The 15193-nt window shown below is 48.3% G+C and overlaps 1 protein-coding gene across 3 annotated transcripts in view; it reads left to right on the top strand.

Moving 5' to 3' along the window:
• Positions 1-15193, top strand: part of PRMT7 (protein arginine methyltransferase 7) — a 39113-nt gene extending 23920 nt beyond the window's left edge. For all 3 annotated transcript variants that reach the window (XM_023556599.2, XM_023556598.2, XM_003417139.4), the window contains 10 exons: positions 1959-2086; positions 2496-2634; positions 7125-7208; positions 7616-7663; positions 8304-8393; positions 10550-10711; positions 11864-11938; positions 13599-13759; positions 14629-14725; positions 14979-15193. In XM_023556599.2, coding sequence (XP_023412367.2) covers positions 1959-2086; positions 2496-2634; positions 7125-7208; positions 7616-7663; positions 8304-8393; positions 10550-10711; positions 11864-11938; positions 13599-13759; positions 14629-14725; positions 14979-15158 — 1164 coding nt within the window. In that variant the 3' untranslated portion in view covers positions 15159-15193. The remainder of the gene's footprint in view (positions 1-1958; positions 2087-2495; positions 2635-7124; positions 7209-7615; positions 7664-8303; positions 8394-10549; positions 10712-11863; positions 11939-13598; positions 13760-14628; positions 14726-14978) is intronic.

Here is a 15193-nt window from a genome sequence, read left to right as displayed (position 1 = left end):
GCCTGTCTTCAGACAAACTTGCGTAGTGTGGGGGCGAATAACAGGTTTTAGAGAATCTATTTTTTCTCCTTTGTTACTCCTTATTTTTTCCTGAATGCATCTGGCTGGATTTCCATTTTCTAGCTTAAGACATCTTGGATACATGAGAACGTCATTTGCCTGCTTTTTAGTTAAGTTCAAGGTCAGGCAGGGTGAAGTGTATTCCGAAGAAGCGGAATTGGCATCAGGCCTCATTTGCTTAGTGCTGAGCTGCATGCTTGGAGTCTCCCTGGGGCTGGTTTCTTCAGGTTCCGAAGATGGTGGAAAAGAGCAAAGCCAGGTGCCTGCTTCTTATGGCATTCTTTTCTTTTTTAAAAAGATGTTGAAAGATTATAAGAGCAATATAACCTCATTATAGAAAACAAAAATAATCAGTCGTGGTCCTACCACTTGAGCAACTACTGTTCTTTGGTCTTTCTCACCTGCCTGCGTTTTGGCCGATGCATATCTCCTTTCTAACTGTTGTCATGCTGCACCACAGTCTTGGTGGCCACCCTACATGTTGCAGGATAGAACTGTCCCATAGCGTTTTCTTGGCTATAATCTTTATGGAAGCAACTCGCCAGGCCTTTCTTCTGCAGTGTTGCTGGATGGGTTCGAACTGCCAGCCTTGAGGTTAGCAGTTAATTGAAACCACTTGCGCCTCCCAGGGTTTCCATGGGTCAGAACTGACTCGAGGGCAGTGGGTTTGGTTTTTTTGGTTTATAGTCGTCGTAGCCATCGTTCTGTTTGTGATGATTCTGTATAAGGATTTACACACCCATTTCTGAACTGTTAGACAGTTGGGCTGCTTCCAGTTTTTGCTAGTATAAATAATTATGTAACGTGCATCTTTATGTGAATATAGCTTTTTTTGTTTTTCCTTAGAATAGAATTGTATATCTGGGTTTGCAGTATCAAAAAAGATCAACACAGCTTAATAAAGGTTGACTCTGTATCATCATAAACCATGTTTCACAATTTTAGAGTATTCCCATTTAAAAACTCCAATTAATTCAAAAGAGAAAACAAAATCTTTCTCAACTACTATTCTGAAAAATTTTAAATTTGCAGAACTGTTGAAAAAGAACGTTGATTTGTTCTTTAATTAAATTTACCAATTGTTGACTTTTTGCACACTTGCTTAATTTCTCTCCCTCCCTCGCTCCTTCCCTCTCTCTTTCTCTCTACAGACACAACACACACACTTCTTTTATTGAATCATTTGAAAGTAATTTGCAGCATCCTGATACTATTCTTAAACACCTCAACATACATCTGAGAATAAAAATCTACAAGATCACAATGCCGTTTTCATACCTAAGAAGATTAATTCTATAACATCATTTAATGTACAGTTCAAAATCAGATTTCCTCATTGGTCTCCAGATGTCTTCCACAGGTTTTGATTTCCTCAATCTAGGATCCAGTTAGGTTTTATGCATTGCATTTGACCTTTCTGTGTTTTGAAGTCACGTACAAAAGTAAATTGAGTATGCTAAAGCCTTTGGCATATGTGCCATAAGACTGTTTATAATGGGATCTCCTCCAGATCACTGGGTTTAAAAGTTTGCTTAAAGCTGGGGCTTGCTTTCTTCAGATGAAACATTAAGCAGAGCCCAACAGATAGCAGAGAGAAATAGCGCTGTGCTGGTGGGGCGGGGGCCTGGAGCAGCTGCATGGTCCCCTGCCTAGGTGCCACTTGAAGACTGCCGCCTTGGCCACTTTGTGTCTTCCTAAGGCCAGCAGTGTCCCAGCAAGCTTGTGGCCACTGGCCTCTCTGACTCCAGGATTTTCTTCTTCATCTCTTCAGCCTTAGTAACCAGCTGAAGTCTATACCATGGTCTCACTATAAACTGATTGTAATTGTTTTTGGCTCCTGGATTGGCGGCGTTGCTCTTGTTGCAGCATAGTGACAGCCAATTCTGCTCCTGTTTCAGTGGCGGGACCACTGGATGCAGTGTGTATACTTCCTGTCACGAGAGGAGACTGTGATGCAGGGCTCAGCCCTCTGCCTGGTAGCCCACCACGATGACTACTGCGTGTGGTACAGCCTGCAGAGGACCAGGTGCGCCCGGAGGACCAGGGGGTAGAAGACTGGGCCTTGGAGACCAACATGTATGTAAAGTCCCCATGTACAGATCCTGCAGAGGCACGTGGACGGCTTTGTGTCTGGACAGAATCTAATAAAGGCTGAGTTGTGACTGGATGGGCTAGTGCTCAGTTGTGTGTTACTCTTGAAGAGCTGTCTCAGCTTGCTGGCTCCCACTTAGGTATCTTGGCTGGGAGGCCCACTAACCTCTACCACTGACTGAGAGCCCATCTCTGGACTTATGTCCTCCAGAGAACCCTGGCTGTGCCCCTGGGTCCCCTTCAATTTCTGCAGGCAGGCCCCTGGACCCCTACCCTTAGGCACGTCTCTGTCTGGTAGGTCATACTTACACTTGTGTCTGTTGTTTGTTCATTTCCTGGCCTAGCCCCGAAAAGGACGGGGGCAACCTCCATCAAGTGCGTCCCGTCTGCGACTGCCAGGCTCACCTGCTCTGGAACCGGCCTCGGTTTGGAGAGATCAATGATCAAGACAGAACAGATCAATATGTCCAGGCCCTGGGGACGGTAAGTGTCCAGCCCCGCGGTGGCTGTGGGCAAGGAGGAGTTTCCCCCAGGAGCTCACTGCTTGTGATTGCCGATTTTGTTTTCTCTGCGCCATTGTCTGTGAGTGGCTTCACCTGACTCCTGTAGGGGGGCACTGGAGCAGAAAACTGAGCACTTGCTTCTGGACTCCTAAGGGGCTTGTTCTCTGCTCTCCTGTGAGGGCAACTGGCTGGGAGCCTCCCCCCGCCCCTATACTTGTCTAGCTGGATGTCTTTGCCTTTGGATCACCAGTATTTCATGTGGAAAACTGCAGGGGGTTCAGCAACCCCTCCTTTCGTCTGCTACCACTTTTTTTTTTTGTGCTTTAGGTGAAAGTTTACAGCTCAAGTTAATTTCTCATACAAAAATTTATGTAGATATCGTTATATGACCCTAGTTGCAATCCCTATAATGTGACATTACACACCCCCTTTCCACCCTGGTTTTCCCATGTCCATTTGACCAGCTCCTATTCCTTTCTGCCTTCTCATCCCACCTCTGGACAGGAGCTGCCGGTTTAGTCTCGTGTGTCTACTTGAACTAAGAAGCACACTCTTTTTTTTTTTTTTTTAAATTGTGCTTTAAGTGAAAGTTTACAGATCAAGTCAGTCTCTCATACAAAAAGTTACACCTTATTATGTACTCCTAGCTGCTCTCCCCCTAATGAGACAGCACACTCCTCCTCTCTACTCTGTATTCCCCATGTACATTCAACCAGCTCCTGCCCCCTCTGCCTTCTCATCTCACTTCCAAACAGGAGCTGCCCACATAGTCTCATGTGTCTACTTGAGCCAAGAAGTTCACTCCTCACCACTACCATTTTCTATCCTATAGTCCAGTCCAATCCCTGTCTGAAGCGTTGGCTTTGGGAATGGTTCCAGTCTTGGGCTAACAGAGGGTCCAGGGACCATAACCCCCGGGATCCCTCTAGCCTCAGTCAGACCATTAAGTTTTGTCTTTTTATGAGAATTTGAGGTCTGCATCCCTCTGTTCTCCTGCTGCATCAGGGATTCTCTGTTGTGTTCCCTGTTAGGGCAGTGATTGGTGGTAGCCAGGTACCATCTAGTTCTTCCGGTCTCGGGCTGATGTAGTCTCTGGTTTATGTGGCCCTTTCCATCCCTTGGGCTCATATTTACCTTGTGTCTTTGGTGCACTTATTCTTCTTTGCTTTAGGTGAGTTCAGACCAATTGATGCATCTTAGATGGCTGGGTTGGAATCGACTCGACAGCAGTGGGCTGGGTGGCTGGGAGATGGCTGCTTGCTAGGGTTTAAGACCCCAGATGCCACTCACCAAAGTGGGATGCAGAATATTAATACATTTTGTTATGCCAGTTGATCTAGATGTCTCCTGAAATCATAGTCCCCAGACCCCTATCCTTGCTACTCTGGCCTTCAAAGCGTTCACTTGTATTCAGGAAACTTCTTTGCTTTTGATTTAGTCCAGTTGAGAAGCACACTCTTCACGAGTATTTTATGTTTTATTATACTTTATTTTATTTTTTTTTATTGTGCTTTAGGTGAAGGTTTAAAGAGCAGATTACTTTCTCATTAAACAATACACAAACTGTTTTGTGACATTGGTTTCTGATCTTGTGAATTACCAATACTCACCCCTTCTTGACCTTGGGTTCCCCGTTTACGTTTGTCCAGCGTTCCTGTCGTCTCCTGCCTTCTCATCCTTGCCCCTGGGCTGGTGTACACATTTAGTCACATATACATGGGTTAGCTACGTGTATTATTGTTTGTTTTATGGGCCTGTCAAATCTTTGGCTGAAAGGTGAACCTCAGGAGTGACTTCAGTACTGAGTTAAATGGGTGTCTGGGCCCATACTCTCGGGGCTTCTCCAGTCTCCTTCAGATCAGTAAGCCCGATCTTTTTTTGTGAGTTTGAATTTTGTTCTACATTTTTCTCCAGCTCTGTCCAGGACCCTCTATTGTGATCCCTGTCAGAGTAGTAAGTGGTGGTAGCCAGGCACCATCTTGTTTCCTGGACTCAGTCTGGTGGCGGCTGTGGTAGTTGTGATTCATTAGTCCTTTGAAATAATCTTTCCCTTGTGTCTTTGGTTTTCTTCATTCTCCCTTGCTCTAGTTGGGGTAAGACCAGTGGAGTATCTTAGATGGCTGCTCACAAGCTTTTAAGACCCCAGACGCTGCTCACCGAAGTAGAATGTAGAACATTTTCTTTATAAACTATGTTATGCCAGTTGAGCTAGATGGTCCCTGAGGCATTCTTATCTTTTTTAGTAATCCCTCCTAAATGAAGATGTGTCACCATCTACATTGGTGTGTCTACACCATTCATCTGGATACATATAGCCTGTCAGAGCCAGAGCCAAGAGCATTTCCTCATGTGTCTGTTAGCCATTTGAATGTCTTATTAGGTGAAGTGTCTGTTCATATCCTTTGCCCAGTTTTTAACTGGATTATTTATCTTTATGTTGCAGAGGGGTTGGATTTTCCTGTAGATTTTAGATATTAGGCCTTTGGCATAGCCAAAATTTTTTTCCCAGTCTGTAGGTTCTCTTTTTACTCTTTTGGTGAAACCTTTTAATAAGCATAAGTGTTTAACTTTTAGAAGATCCCAGTTATCTAGGTTATCTTCTGGTGGTTATATATTGTTAGTTACAGTTTTCTGCTGTTAATGCCATGTATTAGAGCCTCTAGTGTTGACCCTATTTTTTCTTCCATGATCTTTATAGTTTTTGGTTTTACATTTAGGTCTTTGATCCATTTTGAATTAATTTTCATGTATGGTGTGACGTATGGGTCCTGTTTCATTTTTTTATGGATAGATGTCCAGTTTTGCCCACCATTTGTTGAAAAGACTGTCTTTTCCTCATTTAACAGACTTTGGGCCTTTGTCAAAGATCAGGTGGATGGACTTACATCTGGGTTGTTGATTCTGTTCCATTGGTCAATATGTCTGTCGTACCAGTACCAGGCTGTTTTGACTACCATAGCTGTATAGTAGGTTCTGAGGTCAGGTAGAGTGAGGTCTCCTGCTTTGTTCTTCTCCTTCAATAATGCTTACTTACCCAGGGCCTCTTTCCTTTCCATATAAATTTAATGGTTAGTTATTCCATCTCATTTGCTACCACTTTTTAAAATTTTCTAAAATGTAAAGGATCATGGAAGCCTTTGCTCCTGCAGCCTCTAGCAGGGGTCTCTTAATCTGGGACTACAGATATATCTTAGACCCTGTCTTAGTCATCTATAACCTGTTGCTGTCAAGTCAGTTCTGACTCATAGCAACCCTATAGGACAGAGTAGAACTGCCCCATAGGGTTTCCAAGGACTGCCTGGTGGATTTGAACTGCCAACCTTTTGGTTTGCAGTCATAGCTCTTAACCACTGTGCCACCAGGCCTCCTTCTTAGTTATCCAGTGCTGCTATAACAGAAATACCTCAAGTGGATGGCTTCAACAAACAGAAATTTATTCTTTCAGAGTCTAGGATGCAGGAAGTCTGAATTTACAGCACCAGCTCTAGGGGAAGACTTTCTTTCTCTCTTGGCTCTGGGGGAAGGTCCTTGTCATCAATCTTCCCCTGGTCTAGGAGCTTCTCAGCTCAGCGCAGGAACCCTGGGTCCAAAGTACATGCTCTGCTCCTGGCTGTTCTTGCTTGATGGTAATGAGGTCCCCCTCCTCTCTGCTCGCTTCTCTTTTCTATATCTCAAAAAAGATTGACTCAAGATACAACCTAATCCTGTAGATTGAGTCCTGCCTCATTGACATAACTATCTCTTACTTTGCCTCATTAACATCATAGAGGCTAGGATTTACAACATAGGAAAATCATATCAGATCACAAAATGGTAGACAACCACACAATACTGGCAATCATAGCTCAGCCAGTTGACACACATTTTTGGAGGACACAATACAATGTATAACACACCCCTTTGAGGCGTGTCCAGAATTTTATATGCGTCTGTGTGGTAGGCCTGCATCTTTGGGAGGATCCAAGCTGTCATAATAGTCTCTTGGGTAGCCTATGACCCGTATCAGCCTCCTTGCCTCTGAGGAGTCACACAAGAACACAAGAGCCCTGAGTGATAGGCCCCCACATGGTCTGTGCTGTGACCAAGCAGGGATGAAACTTGTCATCCTATACTGGGACGTGGCTGCCTGCATGCGGGACAGGCCTGCAGCAGGGCCTCCCAGGATAGGTTGAGAGGGGCCTGTCCTGATGGTGGGGACTGGGTGGGAAGAGGGGAGTGAGGTGGGTGGGTTTGAGGGGTGCAGATGATTGCGTGGGCTGAGGAGGCAGCATGACTGGGGTGGGGGCACAAGAGGGCTGTGGGAGAGGCTGGGAAGGGGAAGATCCAATGCATCAACCATAGATTCTGCATTGGTGGGGCCAAGAGGAGGGAGGCATTTCAGTCAATTTACCAACAAGGATTTCGTGACAAGCTGCTGAACACCTTGTCATTGTGAGAAAAGTCTGTGTTGAGGTGGCTCTTGTCCTGCAGGTACTGAAGCCAGACAGCGTCTGTCTCTGTGTCAGCGACGGCAGCCTGCTCCCCATGCTAGCCTGGTACTTGGGGCCAGAGAAGGTATGGGGCGCATCTCCTTTGACGTCCTCAGATTGGCCCCTGAGGTGGGGGCATCGTGTGGTGGGGGCATCGTGTGGTCTGGGACCGGGGCTCTGCGGTCAAGCTCTCACTGAGAAAACAGCTGTGTGTGGGGGTGGCCTGCTTGGTCCAGGGGCTTGGGGCTGTGGTTTCCTGTGCTGGCAGGAGCCAGGCGATAGCTCCTGCCTCAGCTGCCACTCAGGTTTCTGCCCTGCCCCCTTGCTGGGTCTGTGCAGAATTTTGGTGTCATCACAGGGAGGTCATGAGCACAGGTAAATTTGTTCATGTGGGGCTCTTTGCCCTGGAATGATCTGGCTGTGTTTGATTTCTGTAAATTTCTTCTTCTGTTCAGCAAATTTCCTACACTAATGGCATGGCATTCTCTTCAGGTATTTACAGTAGAGAGTTCAGCAGCTTCTCACAGACTGATGAAAAAAGTAAGTGCTAATTGTTGTTGGAATGATGAGGGGACCTATGGGCCTTTCTTCCTAGTCTGGGGTTGGTTACTCTGATGCAGCATTGGTACCAAGGGAACCAGAAGAAGGAGCAGTTGGCATTGAGAGCTGGCCAGGAAGCCTTCTAGGCTGTCATTGAAATAGAAGCAAACACTCAGACTCTGCCTTGTTTTTTGTGACTGAATAAGTTTAGGCTTTTCTCCTCACTTCACCTAAAAATAAGAAAAATAACATCTTTGCTGTGATAGAACTGACTTCATGGCTTGTTTCTGGGACACCAATGCCCAGGGTGCTCACAGGCTGGCCTGACTGGCTGATTCTGTGGTCCTCTCTCTCTGTCTCCCTGGCCGGTGATTGGTGTGGTGGCCGCTCTAAAGGAACTACAAGCCGGTTGTGAAGTCCTGCGTATGTGCCTGCAGGAGAAACTTCTTTGCTGTTACAGCATTTGCTCATAGTCTTGCCCTTGCTCCCAGGCTGTCCCTCTAGGGGATAATTTCCACAATGCAGAGGCAAGTGGGGCTCCAAAACAATTTGTCAGAAAACTGCATGCAGATAAAAGCAACTTTGAGGTGGTTTTTCTGATTAGTAGAGAGACAATAATTTTACTGTTCTTTCTGTTAAGGTCTTCAAGGCTAACCACTTGGAAGAGAAAATTAATATAATAGAGAAACGACCTGAATTGTTAACACCTGCAGACCTGGAGGGTAAAAAGGTGAGTAACAGGTGCACTACATTAGCACTGGGCTGTGCTCAGGACAGAAAGACAGCACTGAAGTAGCCCTAGCTCACCCTCATGGTGGGTCTCACAAGTAACTTCCCAGCTAAGAACCTGTCAGTCAAGGGTGTGTGAGAAGCTGGTAGTGCTTCCCCAATGGGCATTCCCTGCACTGCCTGGAACTTGGCTGTCTCTGTCGAGCAGCCTGTATGAGCATGGCTTATCCTCTCTCATGCTCCTTGGCTTCACCTTCCTGTTCTTGTCTTCCTGCTGTGGGTGGTCTCCTAGCCCCCAGTGTGGGCCTCCAAAGCTGTTCCCATCAGTGACCTCCTAGATATAAACATGGCCTCCCCGCAGGCCTCATCTGACCTGACCCTTAGTCACATAGGACCCGGGACACCTTCCCTCCTTGAAACTTGCCTTTTTAGGTTCTTAAGAGACTCCTTTCTCCAGGTGTTCCTCTTACCTTTCTAGTTGCTCCTTATCTGACTCCTCAGGGGTTTCTCTTCCCTCTCTCGATCCTTCCCGAATGATGTTCCTTGGTGTTCTGTCCTTGGCTGCCCTCTGCCTCCTCTCTGTGTCTTGTCCCATACCTGTTTGGGATTCGTCCTGGCCTCTCCTACCCGCTGTGGATAAATCATTTTTTTATTAGTTTATTTGGTTAATTCTTCTGTTGTTCCTTTTTTATTTTTAAATTGTGTTAAAGTACATGTAACACAAAATTTACTGTTATTGACATTTGGTACTTTACAGTATTGTGTAACCATCATTATGATCAGAAACACTGGTGGTGTATTGGTTAAGTTCTAGGGCTGCTAACCAAAACGTCAGCAGTTCAAATCCACCAGGCGCTCCTTGGAAACGCTGTGGGGCAGTACTAGTCTGTCCTATAGGGTCACTATGAGTCATAATTGACTCGATGGCAGTGATCTAATTCCAGGACATTTTCATCATCCCAAAAGGAAATCCTGTACCCATTAGCCCGTTTTTTAATTGTTTACTTAGTTTCTTACTGAGTTGCAAGATTTCTTTATGTGTTCTAGATACAAATCCATTATCAAGTCTATGGCATGTCTTTTTTTTCCAGTGGTACCTTTTGAAACATGAGCATTTTTTTAATTGTAGTAGAGTCCAATTTATTATTTAATTTTATAGCTCATACCTTTTATGTCATATCTAAGAACTTCTTACTTAACCCAAAGCCACATTTTCTCCTATTTTTTCTTTTTTAAGTTTCATAGTTTGAACTTTTATATTCAGGTCTCTTGTCCATTTTAAGGAGCCCTGGTGGTGCAGTGAGCTGCTAACCAAAAGATCAGTGGTTCAAACCCACCAGCTACCCTGCAGAAGAAAGAGGTGGCATCCTTCCATAAAAATTGCAGCCTTGTAAGCCCTATAGGGCAGTTTTCCTCTGTCCTATAGGGTCACTATGAGTTGGAATCAACTTGATGGCAACGGGTTTTTTAATAGTCCGTTTTGAGTTGATTTTTGTGTATGGTGTGAGGAAGGGGTACAGCTTCATTCTTCTGCATGTAGATATCTAGCTCTCACAGCACCATTTGTTTAAAAGACTATTCTTCCCCCCACTCCTTTGCTTCTCTGACCCCCATTCATTCTTGTGTGTGTTCACCACTCAGCAAATGTTTCTTGAACATCTGCTCTGTGCCAGGCCCTTTTGCTAGGTGCCGAGGATCCTGTGTTGACAGTGTCCCCAGTCTTGTGGTGCTTAGAGCAGAGTGAGGGAGACAGTTAGACAAGCACTGCTGATAAACTGCTTTGGTGGGGATGCACAGGGTGCCATCCTGGAATCGCTTTCTGATGGTCTTTCCACTGGGGTCCCCCCGTGCACCATCTGCCAAAGCCCTTATTGGCTGGTTTTCATCTGCCAAAGTCCTTATTGTACTCTGTGAGGACAGCCTCCATCCTTTCTGCTTCCCCTCCACTCTGTGCCACTGAGGACAGGGCCTGTGTCTGTCTCATCTTCACATCCCCAATTCCAGGAGCATCCAGCATGCTTATGTGCTGATGGAGTGAGCGAGGGAGGGAACGAATGGATGGATGACCTGTGACTTCCATGTGGAACTGTGACCTTTCCTTCATTCTGTAGCTGAACCCTTCTGACACCTGTGCCTGCTTCTTGCTCTGCCCACCAGGTCTCTCTCCTGCTGGGCGAGCCGTTCTTCACCACCAGCCTGCTGCCGTGGCACAACTTGTACTTCTGGTACGTCCGGACTGCTGTGGACCAGCACCTGGTGCCTGGCGCAGTGGTGATGCCTCAGGCCGCATCACTGCACGCCATGGTCGTGGAGTTCAGGGTAGGCCACCCCAAGGGACCTCATCTCAGTGAGAGCTTGGGTGTAGATGGGTGGCTTGACTCCTGGGGATTTGGGCCTTTGTTTTCCTGTATCAGCGCGGTACGGGTTCGCTATAAGAAACTTGCCTTTTTAACCATGCTGTCATTTGATATATGAAATGCAAATGACTGCGTATTGTCATTTCACAATTGTGGCTTATCAGAGTAATTAAAAAACGTAAATGAAGAGCTTTAGGGGACATGCCGTGCAGCCGGCTCTGCTCTCATTAAGTGCTGAGGCTCCAGTTATTAAAAGCATTTTGAGATGGGAGTCAGCTGCTTTATACAAGAAAAATTTGAAAAGCTTCATTTTATTTTCTCATCAAAGCAGAACCACAGTCACAAAGTCATTTTGGGAAAGACCTTTTTTATTCAAAGGATTTTGAAATGATTTTAACCTGAAGTGTAGTGTGAGTCTCATTTGCAATTTCTTTTATAAGATAGGCTTTATCTGTTCGTAGTTAGTAGCTCCATCACTTAATTTCTGGGCATTTTTTCTGTGTTCATATTTACCTCATCAGGTTTCCACATAAATTCTGGTCTTCATGGCCAAAGAGGACATGGAGAGAATGGTGCTGGTTCCCAGGCAGGCATCCCAGGGGGCAGAGAATTGAAGACTGACTGGCCTGAGGGCAGCTCTGGGAGTCTGAACTTATGGTTTCCTCCCTTTTTATCTCTCTCCTTGTCCTGGCACTCTGTTTATGGGCCTTGAGGAACTGGTTTACAGATTTCCTCCCAAAGAAATGGTGTTAGCTCTGGCAGGAGGCATTGGAGCCCAGGCTGATGGTTCTGGCTGATTGTCCTCTCACAGGAGAGGACCTGGTGTCATGTCAGTGACTGCAGAATCTCCTCCCAGGATCTGCTACAGAAACCATCCTGGATCTTGGGGTCCTCTGAGCCCTTCAGCCTCAGGGTCTCTGTTCCAGGTGGATGTGCCTCAGAACTGGGGCTGAGGCTGCTCCTACCTCACCTCACTGACTCCTTTTGCTCTTGTGGTCACACGTCCCTGTGTCCTGGGTGGGGTAGACGTCTGCTGCTGTCCCACAGGTCCTGTGGCATGGCCACACCTCCCAAGCCCCAGGCAGGTGTAGGTGATGCTGTACCTTCCCCACAGGACCTGTGGCGTATCCGGAGCCCCTGTGGTGACTGTGAAGGCTTCGATGTGTGCATCATGGATGACATGATCAAGGTAGGTGGGGCTGCAGCTCAGCGCAGTGTCCTACCCATCCTGCGTGGCTGCAGGCCTCTGACAGGGACATTTGGCTGCCCTCAAGGGACCCAGGGCAGGCAATATAGGTGGTGCGCAGAGAGCTTTCTGTTTGGGGAGTGAGGTCCTTTTATTGAGTTCACCATGAGCGTTAACTTGAGGACCATTGTTGCCCCAAGTATGGCACCTGCTGAACACCTGGGCCCTGTATTACGAAGCCCATTCTCTGGGGCTGGGGCCTGTAGGTCACCACATCCCTGGAGCCACCCCTGCCAGTATCCACAGCTTGTTCTCTGTTGGGGTAATCTTTCCAGAAGGCACTGTGGTGACAGTCTGGGTTAGCCATTTTCATTTTGGGGACTCTGTTCCCTGGGAGGGTATAGAGCATGGGGGGGGGGGGCTGGTCAAGAGGGCCACTGTGGCGTTGTTTATGCAGTCAGTGTTGCCTGCACCCTAAATGTCAACAGCAGGGGTTGGGTGAACCGCTGGGGCCTGCGTTTTCCCAGGACCCAGGGTATTCATGAAGTGCCGGTGGTTTTTACCCTGTGGATAGAAGTTAAGAGAGATGGGACACAATCCCATTTTTATGTATTAAGAAAACTTGCATATGCACAAAGAAAAATGTTTGGCCTAGTGGACACCAAAATGTTAGTTGCGAGTTGGAAGTGGTTTCCTGTGTGAACTTCCTCCTTTTGCTTATCTTTGTGTTCGCATTTCTCCATAGTGAACATGGGTTGCTTCTATGAAAGCTTTTTAAGTAAATAAACCCAGTGGATGATTTCTGTTTGTATCTTATCTGCCCTTGCTTCTAGAAGGCTGCCTTTCCTTTGTGCTCAGACACCATACACTCCTGGGCACCTCTGCTCTCTGGCTGCCCCTCAGGCTTCTCCTGGACCCCTCCCTATCTCCCCACTCCCTTAGTCCTTTGCTCCTGGCCTACCTGGCTCCTCTAGTGGTGGTGTGGCTTTGCTGCTCTGGCCTCTGGCCAGCATCAGTGTGTCTCCTAAGTTCAGACCAAAGAGCTAAGAGCAGTGATGTCTCCACTGGGATATCCTCAGGCACTTTGACCTTTATGCTTCCAGAATCCACCCTTTTCTCCTCAAGCCTGGCCCCTCCAGTGCTGCCTGCCTTAGACCTGGCGTCACTCCTACCTGACTGCCCTGACTCTAGGACCCAGGCAGCCTTCCTGGTGAGGCCTTCCTCTCCTTCACTTGCAGTTGGTCCTTAGCTTCTGGGACTCCTCATGGAGCCTCAAGCCCTCCCAGCTGTAGGTGGTCAGTAAGTGGTACTGAATGAGCGGGTGTCTGAGTGCTAGGTGTTTTCACCAATATAGACATTTGGTCCTCAAAATAGCTCAGGAGGTAGGTATTGCCACCCCCATTTTTTTAAAGGGGGTAGATGAGGCTACGAGAGGTGAAGTGACTTGCTGAGGAGATAGTTAATGCATGGCATCCAGGAGGGGAGAAGTGGCTGGTCTGATCCAGGAGCCCAGAATCTTCCTGTGGCTGTGGGGTACCCTGCGGGACCTGCCGTGGAGGCGAGGGGAGCCACTGGTATCCACCTGGAGATGGAGACATGAGCCCCTCGTCCCCGGACTGCCTGGCTCTATCTCTGCAGACCCCAGACCCTCCTCTCTCCTCAGCGGGCCCTGGACTTCAGGGAGAGCCGGGAGGCTGAGCCCCACCCTCTCTGGGAGTACCCTTGCCGCAGCCTCTCCGAGCCCCAGCGGATCCTGACGTTTCACTTTCGGCAGCTGGTACCCCAGCAGCCGATCCGCACTGAGGGCTCCATCCAGCTGAGAAGGTGAGTGTACACCTGGGGGACAGGCTGGGTGGGTGAAGGAAGGGGTGGGGGCATGGCTGGCCTGCAGACCCTAACTTGGGCCCCCCTGCAAGGATGAGCTGTCTGTCTCATTCTTGCTCTTCATTGTTGGCAGTGACTTTGAGTGGGTAGGGGGTCCCCGCAGCCTTGGGGCATGTGCAAGTGGGGAGGGAGCGCTCAGAGTGGGCTTGGCTGTCACCACCACATCTGAGGCTCCCTTTCAGCTCTGCAGCATGTGGCGTCACAGCTGTGGAGAAACGTGAATTTATTTGGTTACCATGGTTACCCACTGGCCCCCCCCCCCCCCCATGTCCCTGAACTCTCCTGGGAATTAAAGCAGGTTGGGAAGCTGTGAGGGCTGCTGGTTGTGAGGCGTAGTCAGGCCCATCCAGCTCCTCTCACAGGGAAGGAGGTGCTGCTTCTATGGGGGAGACCCTCCCTCTGACTGGGGGCCTGATAGCCTGGGCTTTTTGGGGCTCTGACGGGAGGCAGTGCAGGCAGGGCACATGCCTTCCTGGGCCTGCCATGCAGGGCATCCTGAGGAGGGTCTTCCAGCCTTCCATGCCAGCATGGCACTTGGTGATATCCGGATTGAAATTTTGTGTACCTTGGGCTGAGGGAGAGGTTCTCCCTGCGGCAGCTGGCCTGCCTGGAGTGCTTGGCCAGGCTGCGAGGAGCCAGTGGCCTGAGAGCTTGTAGCAGAGGGCACAGCCCCCTTCACTTGTGCTCAGCTTTTTCCATGTGGCCTTTAGTCAGGTAGAGTGTTAGGAGCCACCTGACTGGGTTGGATGGTGGGAAAGAGCAGGGCCGTGCCACCCATCTCTTATGTGACTATTCCCCTCCCTGCCCAGGCCTGGAAGGAGCCACGGGGCTGTACTGTGGATGGACTACCACTTGACCCCAGACATCACTGTCAGCACTGGCCTCCTGAGGCCTGCAGGGAACAAGGTACCACTGTGTGTGTGGGGCCCTGAGCATGTAATACCTGAGAGCAGGGCCCTGCCTGGGGAAGTGGTTCAGCCCCCTGCGCTGTGGGTCCTCCTAGCAGGTGCTGTTCAGGTCAGGTGATAATTCATCAATTGCCACAGATCACCTGGGACCTGAGCAGCTTCCTGCTGTGTGCTGCTGGGGCTAGAGCCTGACTAGGAGGGAGCTTAGGGCCAGGAGGGCCCTTGTCATCTTGTGTCTGTTCCTCCCATAGGGGGACTGTTGCTGGAACCCCCACTGCAAGCAGGCTGTGTACTTCTTCAGTACTACCCTGGACCCTAGAGTGCCGCTGGGCAGCCCACAGTCTGTCACCTACGCTGTGGAGTTTCATCCTCACACTGGAGATATCACCATGGATTTCAGACTCTCAGAGGACCCGGCTGATGTGCACTGACCCTCGGTTGTTGGAAATAAAGTGGCCCGAGGATA

Source organism: Loxodonta africana, chromosome 21 (assembly GCF_030014295.1).
Source record: "Loxodonta africana isolate mLoxAfr1 chromosome 21, mLoxAfr1.hap2, whole genome shotgun sequence".
Classification (NCBI taxonomy): domain Eukaryota; kingdom Metazoa; phylum Chordata; class Mammalia; order Proboscidea; family Elephantidae; genus Loxodonta; species Loxodonta africana.
The sequence above is the reverse complement of the archived record's forward strand: the minus strand, read 5'-3'. Positions and strand labels throughout refer to the sequence as shown.